General features: G+C 28.6%; 5 protein-coding genes and 1 pseudogene across 11 annotated transcripts; 4 read left to right on the top strand and 2 right to left on the bottom strand.

Annotated features, from left to right (window-relative positions):
- Positions 1 to 181: 181 nt before the first annotated feature.
- On the top strand, positions 182 to 3,704 carry LOC126920521 (uncharacterized; annotated as a pseudogene).
- A 175-nt stretch (positions 3,705 to 3,879) lies between these two features.
- On the bottom strand, positions 3,880 to 10,952 carry LOC126920512 (uncharacterized). Of its 2 annotated transcripts, none has more exons than XM_050731048.1 (6): positions 10,788 to 10,952; positions 9,413 to 9,751; positions 9,090 to 9,328; positions 8,817 to 9,011; positions 8,401 to 8,676; positions 3,880 to 8,321 (listed from the first exon to the last, which is right to left on the bottom strand). In XM_050731048.1, exons 2-6 carry the CDS (start codon positions 9,558 to 9,560, stop codon positions 7,632 to 7,634), a joined length of 1,548 nt encoding a protein of 515 aa, XP_050587005.1. In that variant the 5' UTR covers positions 9,561 to 9,751; positions 10,788 to 10,952; the 3' UTR covers positions 3,880 to 7,631. The 2 variants fall into 2 exon arrangements, with proteins under 2 accessions (XP_050587005.1, XP_050586995.1); XM_050731038.1 differs by having other exon boundaries at positions 9,090 to 9,331; positions 10,788 to 10,950.
- A 1,012-nt stretch (positions 10,953 to 11,964) lies between these two features.
- On the top strand, positions 11,965 to 15,017 carry LOC126920837 (islet cell autoantigen 1-like protein). Of its 3 annotated transcripts, none has more exons than XM_050731667.1 (6): positions 11,965 to 12,122; positions 12,466 to 12,734; positions 12,834 to 13,176; positions 13,260 to 13,535; positions 13,604 to 14,213; positions 14,301 to 15,017. In XM_050731667.1, the coding sequence occupies exons 2-6, from the start codon at positions 12,518 to 12,520 to the stop codon at positions 14,415 to 14,417; spliced, it is 1,563 nt and encodes a 520-aa protein (XP_050587624.1). In that variant the 5' UTR covers positions 11,965 to 12,122; positions 12,466 to 12,517; the 3' UTR covers positions 14,418 to 15,017. The 3 variants fall into 3 exon arrangements, with proteins under 3 accessions (XP_050587624.1, XP_050587615.1, XP_050587605.1); XM_050731658.1 differs by having other exon boundaries at positions 11,967 to 12,138; XM_050731648.1 differs by having other exon boundaries at positions 11,968 to 12,245.
- LOC126920827 (armadillo repeat-containing protein 8-like) lies at positions 14,320 to 18,680 on the bottom strand. Of its 4 annotated transcripts, none has more exons than XM_050731635.1 (8): positions 18,355 to 18,674; positions 18,174 to 18,247; positions 17,512 to 17,962; positions 16,942 to 17,436; positions 16,539 to 16,830; positions 15,752 to 16,275; positions 15,388 to 15,554; positions 14,320 to 15,217 (listed from the first exon to the last, which is right to left on the bottom strand). In XM_050731635.1, the coding sequence occupies exons 1-8, from the start codon at positions 18,379 to 18,381 to the stop codon at positions 15,181 to 15,183; spliced, it is 2,067 nt and encodes a 688-aa protein (XP_050587592.1). In that variant the 5' UTR covers positions 18,382 to 18,674; the 3' UTR covers positions 14,320 to 15,180. The 4 variants fall into 4 exon arrangements, with proteins under 4 accessions (XP_050587592.1, XP_050587582.1, XP_050587575.1 ...); XM_050731625.1 differs by having other exon boundaries at positions 16,539 to 16,857; positions 18,355 to 18,671; XM_050731618.1 differs by having other exon boundaries at positions 14,320 to 15,554; positions 18,355 to 18,680.
- Positions 18,681 to 19,492: 812 nt separating this feature from the next.
- On the top strand, positions 19,493 to 21,370 carry LOC126916868 (DNA polymerase delta subunit 3-like). Its single transcript, XM_050723117.1, has 2 exons — positions 19,493 to 19,852; positions 19,981 to 21,370. Exons 1-2 carry the CDS (start codon positions 19,784 to 19,786, stop codon positions 21,217 to 21,219), a joined length of 1,308 nt encoding a protein of 435 aa, XP_050579074.1. The 5' UTR covers positions 19,493 to 19,783; the 3' UTR covers positions 21,220 to 21,370.
- A 167-nt stretch (positions 21,371 to 21,537) lies between these two features.
- LOC126916834 (toll-like receptor Tollo) lies at positions 21,538 to 23,788 on the top strand. The gene is made up of 4 exons (XM_050723054.1): positions 21,538 to 21,679; positions 21,834 to 22,921; positions 22,999 to 23,186; positions 23,292 to 23,788. The coding sequence occupies exons 1-4, from the start codon at positions 21,583 to 21,585 to the stop codon at positions 23,566 to 23,568; spliced, it is 1,650 nt and encodes a 549-aa protein (XP_050579011.1). The 5' UTR covers positions 21,538 to 21,582; the 3' UTR covers positions 23,569 to 23,788.
- The last annotated feature ends 274 nt before the right edge of the window (positions 23,789 to 24,062 follow it).

Genomic DNA, 24,062 nt, shown 5'->3' with positions numbered 1-24,062 from the left:
TAAACTTATTAGCATAGGACTAATATTCTCATTAAAATAATCCATAGCATACAGGAGGTGCACTTGTGTTTTATAATTAACCAATACAATTTCTTCATGCTACTTGGGAAACTAATTTCCTTCATACTTGTGCCATTATACTTCTATAAATATTTTAATTACTCTGCTTAAACATTATCTTTTACAACAAATACATTTATATTTATTCATTTCATTGTTCTAGTTCATTGTTATAATCTATTTTTTATCTTTTTCTTTTTATTATCTATAAATCAGAAATTCCGCATGTATCATTTTTCATTTACTGAATATAAGAACAGAACACCTTCCCACTTCGAATTGTAATCCGATTTCAATCGACTTGCAAACGAACTTGCGAGAAACGCGTTGTTCATTTGTCAACAATAATATATCAAAGCAGCTGTTTTCATTATTTGGTAATTACCAATTGATTGTATTAATATCGAAGAAAGCTGTCACTTTATAGAAAGACGTTTATGTCGAAATGGAGATAAAAAGCTCTTCTAATAGTAAGTAACAATGTTATTTGATGTATAATAATAATATTTATAATAGTAGTAATAGATATATTTTATATGTAATCCTGTAATAGAAATGGCATAAAATAAACCGAAAACCCATTAAGATTTGTGAAACCACTACCTAAAAAAGGTTCATTCTTTGTTTTAGCAATTACGGAAAATAGGAATCCCATGGTAAATATTACTTCCACATTTGAAAATTTTCCATGGACTGCCTTACAGCAAAGTTCAAAAGGCACGAATATTATTAAAGCAATAAATCAATTGCTAAGTATGTACCATCCTAATGATGGTATAATTGCATATGAACGTGTATTAAGAGCTTTACTTATATTATCTGAAAATTTGGATAGCGACTTACAACAACAGATAATTTCTATAGTACCGTTACCAAAAGGAGTCTCAAATGATAAAATAAGAAATCTGATATTTAAAATTACTGAATTTATTAAAGCACCTAATAACAAGTCATTGTGTCAAAAGTATGACTTTTATTAAATTAATTTTTATTATTTTCTTATAATTTTTAATTACAAGTTTATTTTTTAGAATTACCATGACACCTGAAGAAGCTAATACAGAAATATTGAATGGAGACTCAGAAATTCATCTAAACCAAAATATTTTACTTGACACATCTCAAAATCTTGAATTGCATGAAAAATTTGTATCTTCAGTACCTGAAGTGTTCAAAGGTTTTCCTCCTAATGAAATTTCAACAATTCATAATCATGTGAATTATATGTATGATACATTGAACTACAATATTCCATATATAAAACCTCACGTTAATAGCAAACAAAGTTTTTCATTAAATACTAATGAAGAAGAAGAATTATTAAAACTTCAGTCAACATTGAAATGGTTCCATACTCCTCATCTTTTGTATAAAACTAATCTTTATCGAAATTCTGCATCTGGTTATCAACAAAGATTTCTTAAATCAATGGATGATAAATACTTCCAGTTGTCCATTGATAGATTCAATAACTGGAATCAGTGCAATATAGCTAACGTGCCTTATGCACTCCATCAGGTTTGTAACAATTAATTTATTAAAAATATTGTTAATTTAGCCATCCTGGAATAGAGATTGTAAAAATGATATTACAGGATACTACATGTTTAAAAGAATTATATAAAAATGGCATAATTTCAAATAAACAGAATAAGAATGAGATCTTCAATTTGAAAATAACATATGATGATAGATTTGTAGAATCAGAAACAAATTGTGAGATTTTACATAATGATGTAAATAAAAAAAAGTATAGTAATTTGAACAAAAATAAAATTTTTAACATGGAAGTTCAAGAACATTTTAAACAAGAAATAAAGAATGAACAAGCAATTCAACAAGATATATATAAAATGGATGTTGTATATTGTGAAGAAGAAAGAAAAGATACAATAATAAATATACAGGTAAAGGAAATTTTTAGTTATAGCAATTATTTAAATAATTTATGACAATTCTTGTAAAAGATGACACTACAAACATTAGAAGAAGAGAATTTAATGGTGCATAAGAAACTTAAAACAAGCTTGCAGAACTTTTTAAAACGTGTAGAACAGGAGACTTTAATCAGTAATAAAGCTCTTTATATTCATCAATCATTAACATATTTCAATTCAATGTATACAAATATTAAAAGCGTTTCTTCTTTCATAATGCAGAATTTCCAACATTGCCTAGGACCAAACCTTTGTATATGGTTCCTCCTACATCCAAACATTGCAAGTTGGTAGATCAAAGAAACCTGGAAAAGAATAATCAATTAGATATTTCGAGTAATAACACAAATAATTCTAAGAATATTAATACACTAGAGGATACAACAAAATTCATTGAAAAGAAATGCTTGGAAACATTTCATATTTGTCCAAAACCAACTCAGTTAAAAATGCTTCATAAGACCTTAAATGCTGTAGTTAGTAAAACACAAACAATAGAATGTGAGAAAAAGGACTACATAGAAAATTTACTATACAAGTACCATATAGTTGTTGTGTAAATTTAATATCTTCCATGATCAGCAAACTTATTTAACAAAATTATTTATATACAGATCTGCAGTGAAGCAAACAAAATCAAAAAGCTTGAATACTTTACAACAAACTGCATCTATTACAGAGTTGGTTACATTTAAAAAACAGTACTATGATACTTTACTCAATATTCAGAAAGCCAAGAGTTTGTTATAATTGTTATAATCTTTTTAACATTTTTTATAAGCATATGAGATTATATGTATGTATATATTTATTATTTCTTAGTGGCAGTGGCAAATTCCTTGGCAATATCATCTGTAGAAAATTTCACAAAATATGATCCATATTATTCCAATCATTCCTATCAGGAGCAGCAATTATTACAACGTGGACCATTAATTGTTAATCCACAATTTGGAGTACATACTATGACACAATCAAAATTATCAAATATACATAACACTCCATATGCTTGGATGAAATACAACAATTGGAAACATCCAACCATGAAACAATTAAGACTTCCACAGCAGGTAAGATATAATTAAATATTCAATACTATATATTCAAATATATAAATATTCCTAATTATTTATTTAATTGCTTTATTCATTTTATCTTCTTCTAGTTCCCATTTCAAGTTTCAAGGAATAAAGAGTAAGTTTTCTAATCATATATATCTTCTACTACAATCTTTCGTTCTTTTTTGTATACTTTTTTGAATTAAATGCTATATTTTCTTATTTTTTCATTCTTATGTTGGAAAGAAATTCTGTACTACATTATGTAAAGACAATGGATATTCAATGTTTTGCGCAAGATAAAAGTAAACGAATGAAGCAAAGTGTACAACGTAAAAAGTTAGAAGACATAGTTGGGAAATTGAAAGAGATAGAAAACAGCAATATGAATAATTAAAAAATTATTACTGACCTCTATAAGGTTCTTAGTTCTTGAAAATATGTTAATCTATAAACTCTTTGCATACATATCGAGACAAATAATTATAAAAAATAGTCAAAGCATAGCAGCATATATGCAAATATTTCATAAAGTTATATGTACTAAAGGAAAGTTCCTTAAAGAATACAAATGATATAATAAAATATTGATGGAGACTGTTGATTTAAGAGAATACATATCAAATAAAGTTTTTCATTCTTTCATTTATCTCGCACCAGTCTCAACAATTAATGGAACATTGATACGTTTACATGTGCACACGTGTGTGTATATATATATATATATATATATATATATATATATGTATATATATACATGCATATACATACACATATTCTATGATTTTTTTGGCACTGGCAAAAGATAATAATTGAGTATTAGATTATTAATCGCGAATATTTTTAATAATTTCGTTTGTATTTCGGACGATTGCGTGATAGTTTTCTTTGTTTAATTATTGTTGCATATTTGTGTTGTTGACGTCAATCGAGCCTTAATACTTACAACATAGTAACTAATAAATGTACACATATTCTTTAGTATTAACATAGAACAAAATTGCTGCTAATTACTAACATTTCGTAGTATATTTTATAATTAACATATAATATACGCATATATGACTTTTGTATAGTCTACAGTATAGACTCTATACTACACAACAGTCATTCATTTCATTATCTCTAAATGTACAAAATAACTTTTAAAAGAATAAACGGTAATAATAACTTAGGTGTTATATCGTTCATTCGATCATTAATCGTTATTGTCCAGAACAATCGCAATGAAGTATGACAAATTACCAACAGGTCAATATATAATGTAACTCTTGGTAATTTACTCAATCACATATATCAACTCACAATAATATTTCCTTGTTTCAGAAAACATTTTACCTTCACAATGAGTCTATAATAGAAACATTATTATATACCCATATTTATCGTTAACAGTATTGACAGCATCATCCTAATAGAAATAGATTTTCATACAAATGATGCTTTCAATACTTGATATTAATATCTATTTATGAATCGAAATACATCCAAAGGATCTACAGCAATTGATTTTTTTGGTTGTAAGGACTCTTACATTTTATTTTTGGTAATATCCAATGAATCAAAGTTAGGCCAAAGATCTCTTGTGTCATGTAGTTCATGTATCTCTTTTGGATTGTCATTATTTAGTATTATAGTTGTTGAAAACAAAATAATGTGTATAAGTAAATCTTATTAAACTGTTCCATTCCAAATACTGTTTGAATGCAATATAACTCAATAAATCTATTCTAATTTCCTACACCACATTATAATCCTATAAATATTTAATTGAAAGTATCATTTTATAAGCGAATAAGATAAATCAAATTGAAAATATATTTTAATCTTATTAAAGCTATATAGTATTTGGAAAAGTGACTAATATGAAACTTCAATAATAATTATTGTATATTTCAAGTTAAATAATAAACTATTCATGGAATTAAATCATATATGCAAAAAATAAAACAATAGCAGTTGTCTAGCTCTAGACAATCTTTTGTGCGTACAGTGTGTGCTATTGTTCAACAAAATTTAATAAAATTCTATGTCATGCTACTTTTTAATGCAAATACCTCTCTGGATTTTAGATTGATTTCATAATGAAGTAAAAAAATATTTATAAATACCTAAAAGAAATATTATATAAATATATCATAATACAAGAAATAAAAACTTGTGATACCAAGATTAGAAGGAAGAATAAGTAGTAGAAGGAAGTTTTAGACAATTTATACGAATTTTAATAACTGGTTCCATAATTAATCAAAGAATTATTTTTCAATCAATGTCATTTATAAAATGTAAAGAAAGGGTATGTTTATCAGAAAACTAACAATCTTGTTACAATGGTGAAATAGATTTGCACTTTGTTTAAACAGTAATATTTAGTTATTTCTTTACTTTCTAGAATAAATTGTGATGGATTGAAGTTCAAACCTAATGTTAAACTTTGTTATTTGTGCCATAATCTGAAGCGTTTTTGATTAAAGTTCATACAGAAATACATTAAACACCGTTGTAGATTCACATACTAAATATAAGTCTAACAATTCATTTATTGAGGTATTGCAAATCGTAGCGAGGTAAAGCCTCTGATACTAAGTTATTGAAAAGTAACAAAGTTATTCGACATACATGACACTCAAAGAGCGTTATATTTCTTCTGGCAGTGTCCGTACATTTTTTTTTAATTATTTTACTTAAACTTTTAAGCTAAATATCTTGCACCATGTAACATTTCCACCCAACATTTTTATCATGAAATCTATCCATATTTTGTTTAAACACTTTATCAGTACACCAGTAATGTACCATGTATAAGAAAAATTACATTTATTTCTTCGTTGTGTTCAAGAAAACCAAATTAAAACATCATCAATATTTTGACACAACGAAGCTACCATAATATATACTATTCTCTTTTTTTCTTTATGATCCTATATGAACACGCATTTTTTCCTTATGCTAATCAATTAATTAGATAACTGACGCGTTATACACGCCAACATATAATTAGATGCCTGATCCAGATGTATATATTCTAATATTGTATCAAAAGACAAAGTAGCTGTCACTTATGATTCTAGTCAAAATTAATTACTTCTTTGTGTTTATGTGATTATAATAATCTTAATCAAGTGAAACAAAACAGAGGTCCCAATATAACCGATTCTATGTACCACTTGTATGGTAAAAAGATTTCAAGGACCAAACGGTCAAGAAACACAATCTTTTGATAATTTTCAAGATGAATTGTACCTCTAATACGATATGTATGTACTAAAAATTAGTTTGCTCTTTAATTTGATGAATCGGTAGAGACAAGGTTGTACAAGAGTACTGGACTAGAAATGGTTTGAGATTTTCATTAAAGTAAATAAGTAATGCAATACCATTACTGATCGTTATATTCCCTTCTTGCAAATAGTGCGTATACCTTTTACAAAAATAGAGATGGACTTTATCTAAGCTACCAAACTACATAATTGTATAAAACTCAATCGTTTACGTATAAAATACTAATAAAAAACTAGATTTCATTATGGTATAATTACAGAAAATAACTTGTGTTTATCAATTCTCGTCTAAATTTGTGAAACACATTTCTACGTCCATCTCCGTGCAACAAGAATATCGTTTTGAACAATAATCGAAGTAGTATAATTTAAACACTTGTTCCATGCATACTAATTTCCTGTATAATTCACTTATATTAAGAAATGCTAAACTGATATTAGTTTTTCAATCTGAATATAAATACTTGTTGCCTGTTCAAAAAACAATTTTCATAAATTTACAGTTGTAATAAAACAGAAAATTAATACATTTGCCTGATTATTAACTATTGAGTATGCATGGAAACAGAATATATTGACATTAAAGTATAACAAAATAATAAATAAATATTTTAATCTTTAATTACTAATATAAGTTATACTTACAAATAATCCCGTTAATACTTAGGTTTATTATTTGATATATAATTGGAATGAAATGACATTATCTGTATGTCAAAGACGGGCAGTCTGGTTGTATAATGCAAAATGTCAAAAATCGACAACTAAAAAGAAATTATTTTCTTGGCAGCATAATATACAAGGCAACAATAATTTTATATAGGATTCTTAAACATTTGGACATAAGACATTATTCCATGGTCTTGATTGTAATATAGATCTTTTCTGGAATTTATCTACACCTGCATAAATAACTGATTAACAACTTAATTCCAAACTTAATCTCATTTTATGCACAGAGGAGAAAAATATAGACTTAAAAGATGATAACAAAGACGTTATGGTCACTGTGCACTACTTTAACATTAAAGTGACTTTTACATATGTAAGTTTAAACACATTCAATTTGGACAAATTCGTTTAGAAACAATATAAATATTTCATTGGTAAGACAATAAAATATTTCCGTTCTTTTTTATCCTTTCCTTAATACAAACAGTGAAAGAAGGTTCAATATGATATTACGAAACTATCGTTTCAAGGGAAACTTCTGTATTACATAGCTGTTCCCAAAAGTCATTCACTGCAATGAGTCCAACATTTTCTAACACATGTATACGCGTTTTTAAATTCAATCAGGCAAAGCTGTAAGGATCAATAGTTTTGCTAGAGCAAGGTTGGACGTCATCAGGTGGTGGATGCCATTGTCCAGTCCACATGGCAGTACGATCCATAGCTATTTCTGCTGCTTTCTCCATACTATTGCTAGATGTACATTCCATTTCCCAGTGGAAACCATTTTGAGTCACTTGCATTGAACTAGATTCATCTATGCCACAATAGTCCTGTGCTTTATTGTTCACTGGCATTTGTAAAGTTTTATTTCTAATTTGCATAGAACCACTGCCTCTATGTTCAGCACCAGGCCAAGGTCGGGATTGTTCCACCGACTGTAGAGGTAATTTCCGCGGCACCCGTCTAGATTTATTATCTTCCAGAATATGACCACTATTGGTTTTGGTACTTATTAGATTTCCATCGCCTGAACTACTATCACCATCTCTTCTTCGTCTTCTCCTTCTCCTTTCAATATCGACATCGCTTCTTTGAATATCTTCGTTAGTTTCTTGGGTATGTAAGAAGTGTTCCCTTGCAGAAGCCCAGTGATCTTTTCTATTGGCATCTTGCTTGTATTTTGTATGATTATCATTGCCGTGATGGCCGTTATTTGTGTTTGTATCACTGTCTATATTTTGTTTCCTTGACTGTTGATTTTTGACAGCCCATGAAGCAGGCCTCTTAGGGCTCCGCTCTTTGAGAGTAACCTAAAAACATAAAAATTAGAATTATTGACAATAGTTTAAATATAGTTATAAAATAATGATAAGAAATAAAATTACTTACTCCCGAAGAGGAAGAATTGTCAACAGGCTTATAAAGTTGTGTTGGTGTATGATTGCGACTATCTGAACTCCTACAACTTGATCCACTGCGACCATGTATCCATGAAAGTAAGAAGGCTAAAATAGCACATGACAGTCCAAGCGCTGCCGCGGCAGACAACTGAGACCGAGTGCGTTTTGGCACCCAGCCACCACTGTGATATTCCCATATAGAGCATGCTAATAATGCACTACTCAAGGCATAAGATAAGCCTATACCAGTGAATATCCAAGCATTCTATAAGAGGTGGATTCTATCAGATATATCAGTGTCAAAAAATTAAACCACTAATAAATATATATATAAAAATTTATATTTTTAATCATGATAGTAACATTAACTAAAAATAGAATATTGATAAATCATTGACTACTTACCAATTTTGCCCAATTGAAAGGAAAAACATATATAACATGCGAAATATCAAGGAAGAGGAGCAATGCAGTGACCAAAAAACAGAAAACTGCTACAAAGATCATGAAACGCAGCCGCCCGATTAAAGGCAACATAAATAAGCTGACCTTGGCAGTGCCGGAGCTGCATAATGTTGCCAAACACGCTGCAGATGATATCTATGTAAACAATTTAAGGTAACTTATTGTTTTAGAAATAAATAAATGAAATAATAATCTAAATGCTATAGTACTTACAAGTAGTAAAAGTCTAATAACACCAATAGCAGTTTTAAGATGCCCCTGTATGTCACAATAAAGTACCAAGTGACTTGCTCTTGGCCAAGCCAAAGCATTTGAGGAAGAGCCATGGTGATCACCATAGCCATAGTGACCATGATAATTAGCATGTGAGTCCCATGAATGGACTGTTGAATGGACCCCTGGTGAATCCAGCTCCAAAGGTTGGGAGCTAATTTGCCCCCCTGTTCTACTGCCTGCTATTAATATAATATCAAATAATGTATATGTTGATACTCTATTCTTTCTAAATATTTGCAGTTTACAAATTATTTTCTTACCAATATCAAAGTCCTGAATGTCCTCAGGTCTAGAATATGCAGAGGCTGGTAGTTCCAGGTCACGAATCTCTTCTAAGAGAAGTACTTCTATCTCGTCGGCTGCATACAAGTCCGAAACCGAGTGAAGATGATGCCGAGTCTCGCTCATTACTTAGGCACACTCGAGTGTTTACTCCTTCCTGCCTGCCGACGATCTTTCCTATTTGATCCACTATTAACCACCATTCGTTACTCATTGAATTAAGCAACTGCTTTATACGTTTGCCAGCCATTGTCTACGCATACTGTGTGCCATCTCTTTTCTGCACGCAATATCATCCCTTGGCCTTCAGGCCACACCTACAGAAATTAATTAACATTGCACAACAACAACAAGATACCAAGTATTAACAGAAAATATTCATTATTTAACAATCCAATGACTATGTGGATGGGGAGACAAAACTTTGAAATAAAAGAAATAAACACAATTGTAAATAAAAATAATTTATTCTATACATAAAAACATAATAATAAAGCAATAAATATAAACGTGTGAAGTAAGAACTAATATAGTCAATATAATTTTAATACATCAATTCAATTCAATGATAGATAACAAAAGATCTATTTCAGTGCTATCAAATTAATACTTAAAAATATAAAAAATATAAATTATCACTTATAATTATATATTTAAATAACAACTTACACAATAACAATACAATATATACAGTGGCTACAAAAACTACTTGCACAACATTATATTTACTATAACATTTACATACTAATTAATTAAATCCAAATATGACTACAAAAATTTCATACAATGAAAATGAAATGTAAAACCTAATAGAGAGACACTGCATTGAAAAATACAACTACGTACATGCAAAAACTTTTAGTAGCCACTATATTTTTAAACATTCAAATCTGTTTCATAATAGGTTGGAACTTCCTATCCCTTTATTATTAATATACATTATATTCCACATATTTCGAATATACTTAATATTATTTACATTATTATCTTAAAACAAAAATGCACACATAAATGAAAAATCAAAATTAACATATTATCTATATTACAAATAAAATACGCTTTAACTGATTGTGTGTAAATTATTATTTTTTCGATTCGTAAAGTTACAGTATAAAAACGCGGTAGACATAAGAGAAAAATTTTTTAATCTGTCTTTTATGATATTCATCGTATTTAACGTCAAATGTTTGAAATATGTATAAAAATACCTGGATTTCATGATTAGTTGTTTTTATAAAAAAGTATCTATTAATTTCAAATCCACATGTGGTTGCATGTGACATCTCATCAGAATATACCAAGTATGATGATCATCGACATTGTAAATTCGACAATAAAAATGTGAAAACGTACCTCGATTTTGTTCACGATGAACCGACACGGAGATCACATTTTTCCGAAATTTTTCATAATAAATTCGGTGACTGTCTGAAGAATAGCCGCCATTGCCTTTTTGCTGTTTTTACTCATAATCTATGCTCGTCACGACGACCTAGAAATAGCAGATGGAACAACTTGACCCTTTTTAATATTCTCTGCTTAATAAAAGAAAAAAAGAGAAATAGGACAAAGACATAAATTATTTGCACTCGAATAAATACAAACTTTTTTCTATTATAATTATTCATTTAAATTATGAATTTAAGAAATAATATGTAAATTGTTATATTTTGCATAACTATATTACTTGTATAACTTATTAGTTAACTTATTAGTTACGTGTTATTTGCATATCTTATTAGTTACATCTTACTAACTAATAAAAAGAAAAATAGGACAAATACATAAATTATTCGCCCACAACGATACAAAATTTTTTTCTATTACATTTATTTATTCAAATTATAGAATTAAGTAGTGATATACAAGTTATGATTGTAAAATTCGAAAATTTAATTTACTTCACGCGTTTTTTTAGAATATATCAAATTTATAAAAAAATATAATAAATAAAAAATTACATTTTCTAAAAATATGTTAGTATAATAAGATAAATTAGTTTAGTTATGAAAATGGTAATATATTAAAAAAATAATTTCAGCTTTGTTTTAATACAATATACATATATGATCAATATAAAATTATTTATTGTAATTCTTTAAATTATATTTAAAGTAATTATAATTTAATACCATGATTTGTCTGAATGAGAGGAATGTATTCATTCGATAAAATACCCGTAATTATGTGAAAAATATTGTAAATCAAATCCTTTCTTAGCTGTAAAAGGGTAATAAAGAAATAGTATAATGATTTTTCTAAGAAATTAGTAAAGTTTCTAAAATTTGATATTTTATTAATAGTATTTGTAATCGCATATATTTTGAATAAATTATTTTTGGAAAATCTGTCTGAAATTAGTTCTATAACAAATAATTGTTTTTTTATTTAATAAAACTAATAATCTTTTCTTTTATTACAAGTTCGTAAAATAATAAACAAACTGTTTTTTGTTAATGTGTTCTTAAGAAATTTTGTTTTCATTGGTAATACGCCTTGTTATGTCGCATCCATTAAAATCTCACTTTAAGCAGTTCATAGGTGGACAATTAACTATAGTAAACTGTATACTCGGTCTGTCAGGTTGACAGGAAAGAGTGTGTTTGCTTTTTTATCAGTATTAAAGTACAAACGCCTATTTTAATTAATTGAAAAAAAGAGCACTTTTTAATCATACGTGTTAAAAAAGTATAATATTTATAAAGTAATTTGTTATTTTAAATCATACCTAGAAATCATTTGTGTCTTTTTAGTTGTAAGCGTTAATCATATTTCGTATTTTTAACCATCGTCTTCCATTATGAACACATAGTAAGTGTTTTGATATTAATTTCTATAGAATTATTGTCGTTTAGCCAATTTTACAATAAACAAAGTATCATTTATCATATACATAATATAGAATATCATTCACGTAACTGATAAGATAGCTAGCCATGCAATTAAAATAATATTATGTTGTTTATTTTATATTTATTTATTATCCGTTGTAACGTTTTCTGTAATAACATTTATCTGGTATAATTTTTAGTAACAGAAACGGACCAGGTATATCAGGGAATACTTTTGATCGTTGGGTACAGATGACCAATATGCACGACGATTCTACTATCACAAAAATGCAACATCAGTTTTGGGTTACAAAACAAGCTTTATCACGAAAGTTAGGTAAAAAGGAAGATGAGTGTATAGTAGCGTCCGATGCAGAATTGGATGCCAAATTAGAACTGTTTCGTAGCATTCAGGAATCTTGTTCTTATTTACAAAGAATTATTGACAAATATCAGGAACGATTATGCAGTAAGTTATTAATATTTAAGTCTCTATAAAATAGGGTTAGCTAAGGTAAAGAAAAATTTAAAAATAATAAAAATGATTGTACTATTAAATGTTATATAGATCTTGCACAAGAAGAAAATGCAATGGGACGGTTCCTTAAAGATGCTGGTAAACAAGATAAAACTAGAGCTGGCAAGATGATGACAGCAGTTGGAAAATCTTTATCATATTCTGGTCAACAAAGACTTGCATTAAGAGCACCATTAGGACGATTGTATCAGGAAGTAGAAACATTTAGACAAAGAGCTATTGAAGACACACTGCAAAAGGTCCAAGCAATGGAAAAAGCTCGTACAGAGTACAGAGCTGCTCTGTCATGGATGAAAAATATTTCTCAGGAATTAGATCCTGATACATCAAAACAATTAGAAAGATTTCGTAAAGTTCAAACATGTGTAAGACAGTATGTATTGTTAATTATTGTTAACATCTAAATTCTATATACATTTAGATAGCTTTGAATTTATAATTTCTTTATTCATACAGAGGTAAAATAGCCTTTGATAATCTGGCTTTAGATTGCCTTCAAAAGGTAGATCTATTAGCAGCAGCAAGATGTAATATGTTTAGCCATGCTTTAGTTTTATATCAGAGTACACTTCTAAATTTTACTGAAAAATCTGCACAAGCATATTCTACAATAGCAAGCAGTTTTAAAGGCTATCAACGATATGATTTTATGGTAGTGAAAGAATTAGCTGAACCCTCAAGTAAATTAGCTCAAGAAACTGGAGGTGATGATGATCTCGATGATAAAGAGAAGTAAGTTATAAATTTTAAAAAGTGTTAATAACAGAATTTTTAGATAAAATATATTTCTTTTATCATAGGTTATCAATTTTTGACATGGATTATCATGACAGTGTTGAAGAAGCTGAAGAAGTAAAACCAGCCAAACAAAATACAGCTGAAATTGATAAACAAGATGAAAAATTATTGGATATTGATTATGAGACAAAAGACATTAAAGGGTTGGAAGGATTAGACATGAATTCCAGTTCCTCGAATAATGAAATTACTTCACAGTCTACTTCTAATATAGAATATAAGGAGAATCTCGATCAACTTTTTGAAAATTTAATTCTAGATAACGCCACTCATAGTAATATGCAAGAAGGAAATCCATCTGAACTTGATAGAAAGTTTGGTGAACAAAGTTTAACAATGGATATATTTGACAAATCTGATACAAATCTTAATCTAGCTGATTTCTCTTCCTTAGAAGAACAAAATTCAAGAGAGCAATCTTTACAGTTCCTCGCATCCGAAAATATGGTACTTTTGAATGATATTCTCACTGATAAACAGAATGCTGATAACGAGTGGGATGCGATATCGCATGATACATTTTTGCCACCGAATATATTGAAACAAAGTTTGGGCGATGCAGCGCTTGGCATTGGACAGAAAAGCATGCCGACTATCAACATGGGTGACAAGGTAAGCAAAAACTAAATTTGTTTTTACCAAAATCAAATTAATAATATCTGAAACACTATTATTAAATTTTTCCTATATTTTTCTTAGAAAAAAAATAAGACTGGCAAAAAAGGTAATTCCTGGTTGGATTTATTTGCTGAACTGGACCCTTTGGCTAACAATCCCATGGAAAATCTTTCTGATGACAGTAATGCATCTGCTTAATTTTTTTTAAGTATTTAAAACTATATTATCATGACATATGATTAGTTGCAGTTTATAGCAACAGTCAGAAGAGATATTTTTATTTCCTCCAAATAGGATAATGCTACGAGTATTATCTATTTCTTACATTTGCACTGGTATTTCATACTTATTAGTTGAATTTTAACATTCCAGATAATGAAAATAGCAAGATGATCGTAAGAATCAAAAATATTTAAATTTTCATAAATAACTTTTCAAGCTCCATACCAAAGATTTAAAATCGATGATAGTTTATAAGAGATACTAGTCATATACTTCTTTTAAGTACATTAAAAATATTTTTTTCGTGATAATAAATAATTATCAACCTTTCTAATCATATTTATAGCAAAATATGTTTAATATGAAGTATATCATACGGATACCTGTATATAATTTGTTGACATTCCACAATGTAAAACTTTGCAATCAATTACTTTTGACATTATCTTTGTATCAAACAATTCATATTTTAAAAATGTATGATACAATTATTACATTGTTTCTTTTTTTAATATACTGAAATATTGCATATTGTTCTCTTTTTTTAAATAAAATAAATACAACATAAACAGATTACATCGTCAGGGATATTGTTTTTGTATCTTTTCTATATAAATATAAAATGCTTATGCATCAACGAAATACAGAATCACAGTGTTAACACCAAAATATAATTGTATTTCGCGTATAAAAGAAATCTAAATCAAAATCTAACTTTCATCAACAACACATCTGGAATTTAGGCATCATAAAATTGTGCCATAGCCGTTCTGACCCTGAAATGAGACAAATGTATATTAAAAGTCAGAAATATTTGAGAGAAAATATTTTTATATTAATTATATTAAGATTTAATATCTTATTGAACTATTATAATTTACAAGGACATTTAAAGATCATTTTCAAACACAAATAGAAAGGAAGGTTTAAAGATTGTTTGTCATACTTATCAAACAATTGAAGATCTTTGCTATGACGTAATTGTTGCAAAATACGATAAAAGCCCAGTTCTTTTAAACGTGCTTGCCGTTGTGCAGCACCAGGTTCTTCCCTCCAGACTAGGTTGCACACACAAAAAACTGCGGCAATTTGCAGTTTTACATTGCTATGCATCTAGATTCATAACATAAATGTTAGAAATTTCTGCTAGAACTTCAATAACATATTAGTGAAGCATAAATTATATAAGAATCATAAAATAACACGGGAAAATATTTGTTGTATTATTCAAATAAATTAAAAGAAGGCGATAAATAAAGAGTAAAATATTAAAGAAAGAAAAACAAAAAGGCAAAATATTTTTTACAAACCATATAATCCATAAGTTTTTTAAGCACATCTTCGTTAGCCATAATATGATCTTTTGCTCGATTTCCATCAGCTACATTCGCTAAAATACAGAGAGCCTGCTCCTTTACGTCTGCTGGATGCCTTGGGTCTTCTAAAACTAATATAACAGCTTGCATAACGTGAGCAGCGTGTTCTCCCATTATACGATCTATGTGTGCTTTTGTAGAGAGCAAGTTTCGTAATAAACCTAATGTTTTCATCAAAACTGGTATATCTTGATCTGCCAGAAGACAAAAGATTTGATCTGTTCCCAGACATTGTAAAATTTGTAATTTTACTTGCTGTTCGGCTTGGAAAGCCACGTTCATCAATGCCCAAATTCCGTTCAATCGCAATGCCGGTGTACATCGTTTTGTAAGCGAGCACAATAACTCTATTCCTCCAGATTCAAGAATCGGTTCTTTGCTTGGACTAAATTCCAACAATAAGTTACATAATGTACTTGAGGCAACAGTTAATAAATCAACTTCACTTTCGCCTCTACCTACATAATATAGTTATACTAATTAATAATAATAGATACTAATAGCATGATCTAATTTTGAAAAATTTTCGTTTTAGATTTATATAATTGGTATTACAAAAAACATGCAAGAATATCTTCAATGTTTTTTAGTAATATTGTATGATCTTATTGAATGAGTTATGTGTAATTAAAACATTTTAAAGGAAATGTGTCGTAATTTTGTATAAATCATATTATTTCAATAATAATCCATAAAGTCTAAAAATATTATTATATCTTACCCTCCAATCCCTTATCTGCACCATGTAACAGTTGCATAAGGGGCCTCCAAACAGCATGATCTTGAAACGTTGTTCGGAGTTGCTGAACACTTCTAGAAAGAGAATGAAGACATCTAACTGCTGCTAAACGTACGTGAGAACCTCCTGGATCCTGAAGTCCTGCCACTACTTGTTCCATAAGACTTTCTGTCTCGATGATACGTTTCCTAATATCTTCATCATTAGCACCAAGGGATGCAAATGCTCTGAATGCAGCTTGTCGCATATCTTGTGTTAATGTTGTATCCTGTAGCTGCGCCATTGCAAGTACAATCTTGCACTTGTACAATTTATTAACACGAAATATTAACAATAGTAAACATACAAAATAGATATGTAAATCTATAATGTATAACATACTTACATGTGGATGACATCGTAATAATTCTGCAAGAGTAGGAATTAAATGATTACTAATGGAAGCTAGACGTTGCAATTCGGTATTAACTTCGGTAAGGAAAGCCAAAGTTTCAGCCGCCGCTACTCTTTCACGAGGCGGATGATCTCGATGACAAAGTCGTACCAAACAAGGCAAAGCACGGTATATAATTCTAGGATCTTTGTGTACTAGAACTCCAGTTCTATGCATATATGTAATACATCTTGCAGCTTCAAGTTGAATTAAGGAGCTTTTCTCACGACCCATTAATTGTCCTAATGCTACAGGTACAAGTCTACCCTGTGGTGTGTTACTGGTAGTTGCCGATGCAACCGTGACACATACCCCATAATTCTTATAACACATATTTGCCAAGCATGCTAGAGCTGATGATTGAACATCAGGTAATGAAGAATCCAACTGCATTGCTAATGTTTCTACTGCACCACCTTTGGCTAAAGCACTTTGCTCTTCTGTTGTCTAACAAGAAATTATTTAAAATATAATTTTAAGGATTACATTGCAAAATTAGATTTGATTTTGTCATTTTTGTACCTTGCATGCTGTTGTTAAAATTGTTGCTACACAAATTTGACAAGTGACTGATTGATTTGCTAATGACACCAATCTTGGAACTAGTGCAGGATCCTGATATATTGAATGAACCGGTGCTGATGGATGTTGAAATACTGTTCTCAAACAACGTAAGCATGCTTCGTTTAATAAATCTGTTATTTTTGGCTTTTCTTCTAATGGCGTTTCTGTGATAGGTGTAGATAATATAACCTGAAAAAGCAACGGCACTACACCAAGATCTATAAGTGCCAGCACATGTTGATCAGTTCCTTTAGCTAAAGAACCTAAAGTTACTGCAGCCTCTAGCCTTATATTATCTCCAATTCTGTCTGATGTATCTCCAAGAAGTTGCAATAAACGAGGTACTACACCTTGTGCTATTACAGATCCTTTTTGTCTATTACTTCCAATCACAGAATTTTTTAGGCATCTAGAAACAAAAAAAAGAGATCAATTATAGTTAACATAAACGTTCAATTAAATCAACAATGCCAAAGTAATGGTGGAAAGTAAGAAAAACTATAAGATTGTTTTAATAATATTACCTTTTTAACGGTTCTTTACACCATATATTATAATAATTTTAATGAATAATGACCTTTAATAAACAAGTTTAGAGGTTAAGTACGATTTGTACTCACATAATAGCTTCTAAGCATTTTTGAGGATCCAACGAGTATAATTCATCGATGTAACTTCTCGAACTCTCAACATCCTGTGACACAATTAATTTTCAAACTTTTCGAACGATTGTACGAAAAATGATATCTTTCAAAGCAGAAGAAAACCGGTAACTCGTTTCACCTTCACGAATTCACTCACCATGAATGGTTGCATCACCGAGACCATAATTCTTTTCTCTCGGTTTTACATAAAGATATTACAAATGTTCACTCAAAATAATTCTGCAGTATATATTCAACTACCACGAGAAATAGTTAATTTAACAATCTTTGTTTGTTATGTGAACACTCACTGTTTCATTTGGTAAAACTCGCGTTGTGAAATAATTCCCATTAGAACAGTGTTGGCATTATCATATAATTATCACTAGACTATGAATACTTATATAAATTCATATTCTTATAAATATAATTTAAAAAATGAAACTTAGATATACATAATTTTTCATATTATCTGCATTTTTAAATTTCTCATAGATGTTGTTACGTTTTCACTTTGGAGTTTTAGGACGGAGGTACGTAGGTTGGTATCAACCTCACATAAAGCGCTGACCACTCTGCTCGTAGAAGTGCGCGAAGATTTAAAAAAAATTGTTCTTTTTATAAACGATCGTTTATTCCAACTTGTACTTTTTAATTACAATAACAAGAAGTTAGCACTTGAGAGTCAAAATTTGAATTGATTAAAAACTCACTTTTTCACTTTTGATCTTCGATTCCTGCCCAGGTCCAGAATCCCCTCCCCTAGATCTTGTCTTGCTGAGTAAGTGGAGATAGGAGCATTGTTTCTCACAGAAGACCGTACCTACATGTGCAGCGATTGAGAAGGGAATAGTATAAAAAAGAAACAGCAAACTTCCTAAAAAAGTTTACATAGCCGTCAAAGATAAGATGTAGAAGAATCATATTAAGAATTCGGACTCTTAATTTATGCAGCACATAATAGTCGTAATCTAAAGTTACAGCTCAAGTTCTAGGAAAGTCTACACGAAAATTGCTGGGGTAAAATACCAAGAGATTACATTAAAAAATTTAAACTATTAATTTGGCACCATAATAAATAATTTAAAGCCAGTTCACAAAAAACTGTTTATTTTCTGAGCCATTTCCTCTCCTTATTCAGCTGCTTTCGGTGAATAATTAGACAATGTACAATTTTTGATCTACGTATATAGTCGGTCAGTTCAAATTTCGTTCATAGTTTATGTCGAATGTTTCCAGATACAATCATTGAAACCAACTTCACGTAATTATACTAAGAGCAAATTCAAGCGATAGCGTAACAATACATAAAAATCAGCAATTTAATTATCGCGTTATAATATTTAACAAAATTTAATGTTTTAAATTTTTTTATATGAATAAAAATTGTTAATAAATTAAATTTAATTATTTAAAAATATTGAATTAGAAATTTAGGATTTATTATAAAAATATAGAAACTTTTGTACAATTGGTCATTTTGAAATATGTAAGCGGTTTCGTACATTTATTAGGAAATGTACGTAACATTAAATTGTCTAATTGTTATAAAAGTATTTTTTGTCAATTAAAAGCTTTTATTAAATATGTTTGAGGAATCTCTACCCGAATATTTAGAAACTGTAACAGAATATATATTTGATAATGATAAACTGGTGAGTATTCTTTTAAATTTCTCGATTTCTCATAATACAACTTTCAAATGTACGTTATACTAATCGCTTATAATATTATTTGATAAAAATGACTTTTAAATTGTCTTAAGTGCATAAAATGACTATAGGTAACCTATAAATGGTTAAGCAAAGTACTGGAAGTTCACGTCAATGTAGCAAAACAAATTCTATGGGAATTTTGGCAAAGATACAAAAAGGAAAAAGATTTTAATTGTACCTTTTTGTTAATTGGAATTTTACATGATGGTGGTATGCAAGTTGAAATTGTCCGAGAAAAAGATCTATTAACAGCAAAAGAAAAATATAGTAAAATTATTTCCGAGCATATTTATAGCCTTCAAAAAGTACTTCCTGAGTTACAACTGCTTGGGTTAACTGAAAATGGAGATATTAAATTCAGTGCCATTAAATGCATTCAGAACAATGATCGTAATGATGAAGAGATGCATATGTTCCGTTGGGGTACCACGTCAAGAGAAGTTGAATCTGTTCCTCAAGAAAAGACACAATCAACATCTGAAGCAGACAAAGAAAAAAAGATATTAAGCACAGAAGAGAAGCAAATTGCTAAAAAGAAAAATGCTGACAGAAAAGGTTTTGATAGTTTGTTTGGGAAAGTCAACAGTAAACAAAAAAGTCCGCCTGTATCTTCTAATACAGAAACAATGGAAGTGGATGCTTCTACTCATACAAAAGAAATATCTAAAAATGTTGGTGCTGGAAAAAAGAAAAATGTAAAAAAGGGAGAATCAAGTGGATCTTTTCAACCAATTAAGAATCATACAAAGACTACAGATTTTTCAGATAAAAATAAAAGTTCAAATTCTTCAGATAAAGACAAAAGCACAAATTCCTTATCAGAAAAAATTGTAGAAGAGAAAGTTATTTCAAAAAGTAATTCTAAACAAAAGCAGAATGTAAGAGGGAAAAAACGTAATCATAGCAAAGACACCAAGAATACTGTTAAAAAGAGAAAACGTATTAAAATTCAGAGTGATTCTAGTGGTTCAGAATCTTCTGATAATGAACAAGGATCAGAACTAGATTTACCATCTTCGCCTGAAAATCCTCCTGCTTTTGTGAAGAAATGTTCTGTTTCTCCACCACAAGTCAAACTCGAAAATGGAAAACGTAAGGTTTTAAAAATAGTAGATAAAACATTTGAAGAAGATGGTTTTCTTGTCACAAAAAAGGTACATGTTTATGAAAGTTGTTCTGAAGAAGAATCAGAAATTGTAGAAGTAAAAAACCAAAAGAAGATAGTGGCACCTGAATCACTTTCAGAAATCAAAGGAAAGAAAAACACTAAACAAACTACTTTGATGAATTTCTTTAAAAAGTCATAGCATACTTTATTATATTATATTGCATGTTTTATAATTATTATACTTAGGATACTTACTTTAGGTTATTAGGATACTTACTAGAGTACAATAATATCTTATGATTCTGTTATGATATACGGAATATAAATAAAATTTTATATTTTATAAATAATTGATATAAAATTTATTAAACGAAAGTAGTTTGAATTTTATCTTGAAATTATAATTATCTTCTAAGTTAGATGAAATAGATATACGTTCTCTTATTAAGCACTGTTATCAGATATGTTATCAAAGAGATGCCAAGTGCATGTTACACCCTAAGTATGAGTAATGCTATATTGGTTGTTCAAATATAAGGTCTCTAAATAACAATTTAACACAATGATTATTTATTTAAATTTAATTGGGTTGTGTTTCTCATTGATAATACAAAGTTCTACATGTGATATATGTTCAACATGTTCATGTACAATTCTAAGTAAGTAAAATTATTTCACTTTGGTGAGATATAATTTAAAAACAAATTCTTTAAAATTATTTACATATATGATTACATACATGAATACATATATGAATTACATATATGAATTATTAATAAATTTAGCTAATAATATGTACTTTATTTATTACAGTGAATAAAGAACAGGAAATTAACTGTCATGGAAAATATTTAGGAAATAATGACATGTTTAATTTTGATTTGTTAACATTAGACAATTATCAAGTATTGAACAAACTTGTTTTATCTAAAAACAATATAGTTAATTTACCTACAAATCTATTGAAGAAGTTACAATCTTTAAAAAGTTTAGATTTATCTGAAAATATTATAGAAGAAATATATACAGCAATGTTTATAGACTTGAACAATCTCGAAGATCTAAATCTTTCTAAAAATGCATTAAGAATTTTTGATGATTCGTTGTTGAAAGTACTTCCTGCATTGTTATCATTAAACCTTAGTTATAATCATATAAATTCAATAGAATATTTAATGAACAAAACTACAACAAAGATTAATACACTCGATCTTTCTCATAACAATATATCCAGTTTACCTAAAATATTTCTAGAATCATTAATAAATTTACAATATTTAGATCTGTCATTTAATAGAATCCATTCTTTAGAAGATTGTAGTCTAACAGTTTTAAATTCTTTGAAAGCAATTCATATAAATAACAATTTTATTGTTACACTAAATATGCAAGCATTACCAAAGACATTGATTGAATTACATTCTGGATATAATCAAATTTCGGAAATACTATACAATTTGGATTATATTGAAGTATTAAATCTACAGCACAACAATATTTCTGAATTACATACAAACATAATAACAGATAATTTACAACATCTGAATATTAGTGGAAATATGTTATCAAATTTTCCAAATGTTATATCTGAAAATTTGAAAGTATTAGACGTATCTAACAATAAATTAACTTATGTTCCTGAAGTAATATCTATTAAAAATTTCCCATTACTGTCCCAATTTGATGTTAGCCAAAACCCTATTGAAAATTTGACAATTAGCTCTGATTTAAAGTTAAATTCATTTATTGCAAGTAAATTGAGTATGTTAAAAGCTATTGATGAAGGTACATTAGCAAATTTGAGACCACCATCGAATGGTTGCATTCATCTTACTATATCCAATAACAAAATGTTGTCTTTCATTCATAAAGATGCTTTGAGACACATGACTCTCTGTTCAGTAAGTTTCAAGCTGCTATTTTGGAATATTGTCCAAGTAAGTTAAAGTTACCTATGTAAATAATTTTTTATTATTAGTTAGATTTGAGTAATAATCAACTTTCCTATGTCGCAAAAGAGCTGGTTGTACGTAACAATAATTCTATGATATACAGTGTTAATCTACAAAGAAATCCATTTAAATGTAATTGTACACTACAATGGATGTTAAGTGATTTGGTTCCACAACTTTATTCCACCCAGCCCCATCTTTTAGATGATTTGAGGTATATAACTTATAAAATTATTATTAGAAATCAGTTTAATGCTTTGAATTAAAATAACGAAAAATAGTATACTAATTATTTTATTGTTTCTTTACATTACATAAGGTGTACTTCGCCTCCAGAAATATCAAACATAAGAATGGTACATTGGTACGGATGGAAAGGTGAAATTTTTTGTGTTAATACAACAGTCTTTAAAGAAAATCTTACAATGAATGTTGCCAATGTAATGTCTAATGAAGTAGTACATTTTGATTCTAGTACTGGTTTGCTAGTTGTTGTAGGAATAGCTACAACTGTATTAACACTTTTAATAGTAGGAGGAATTCTATGGACACAAAGAATAGCCATAAGAAGAAGGAGAGTCAATAGGAAATTTTAAAGTTTATCATTATTTAGTATATAAATTTATTTGTCTTGTATATTTTTCTTACATTTCTTTTTTAATTAAGAAAATTTTCTTAAATTTTCAATATATTGATATTATATGAAGATATACTTTTATTTACAAAGTGACTTATGTAATAACATATAACTTATATAATCTCTTAAATTGATTAAAGTTAAATAATGAATGGAAATAAATTTATTCCCTGAATTAATTTATACTTCAAGAATTATCATTCATCTGAATACTAAACATTGTATAAGACTGACAAAGTTATTAGTGAATACACAATCAAATGTTAATATTCACACAAAAATTAAATTTGTTGGTAAAATGAATTATGAATCATGAATTTTATTAAAGTATTGTATAATACGACTCTCACAGAAACAGTTTTCTTTTCAATTAAATTTAAATGTTATTGAAAAAAATATGAATAAATAAAATGTTATCTTGAACATATAATGTGTGTATAAATACATGTATAA

This window comes from Bombus affinis, chromosome 1 (assembly GCF_024516045.1).
Source record: "Bombus affinis isolate iyBomAffi1 chromosome 1, iyBomAffi1.2, whole genome shotgun sequence".
Classification (NCBI taxonomy): domain Eukaryota; kingdom Metazoa; phylum Arthropoda; class Insecta; order Hymenoptera; family Apidae; genus Bombus; species Bombus affinis.
Note: the sequence above shows the minus strand (reverse complement) of the source record. Positions and strands in the feature narration are given on the sequence as shown.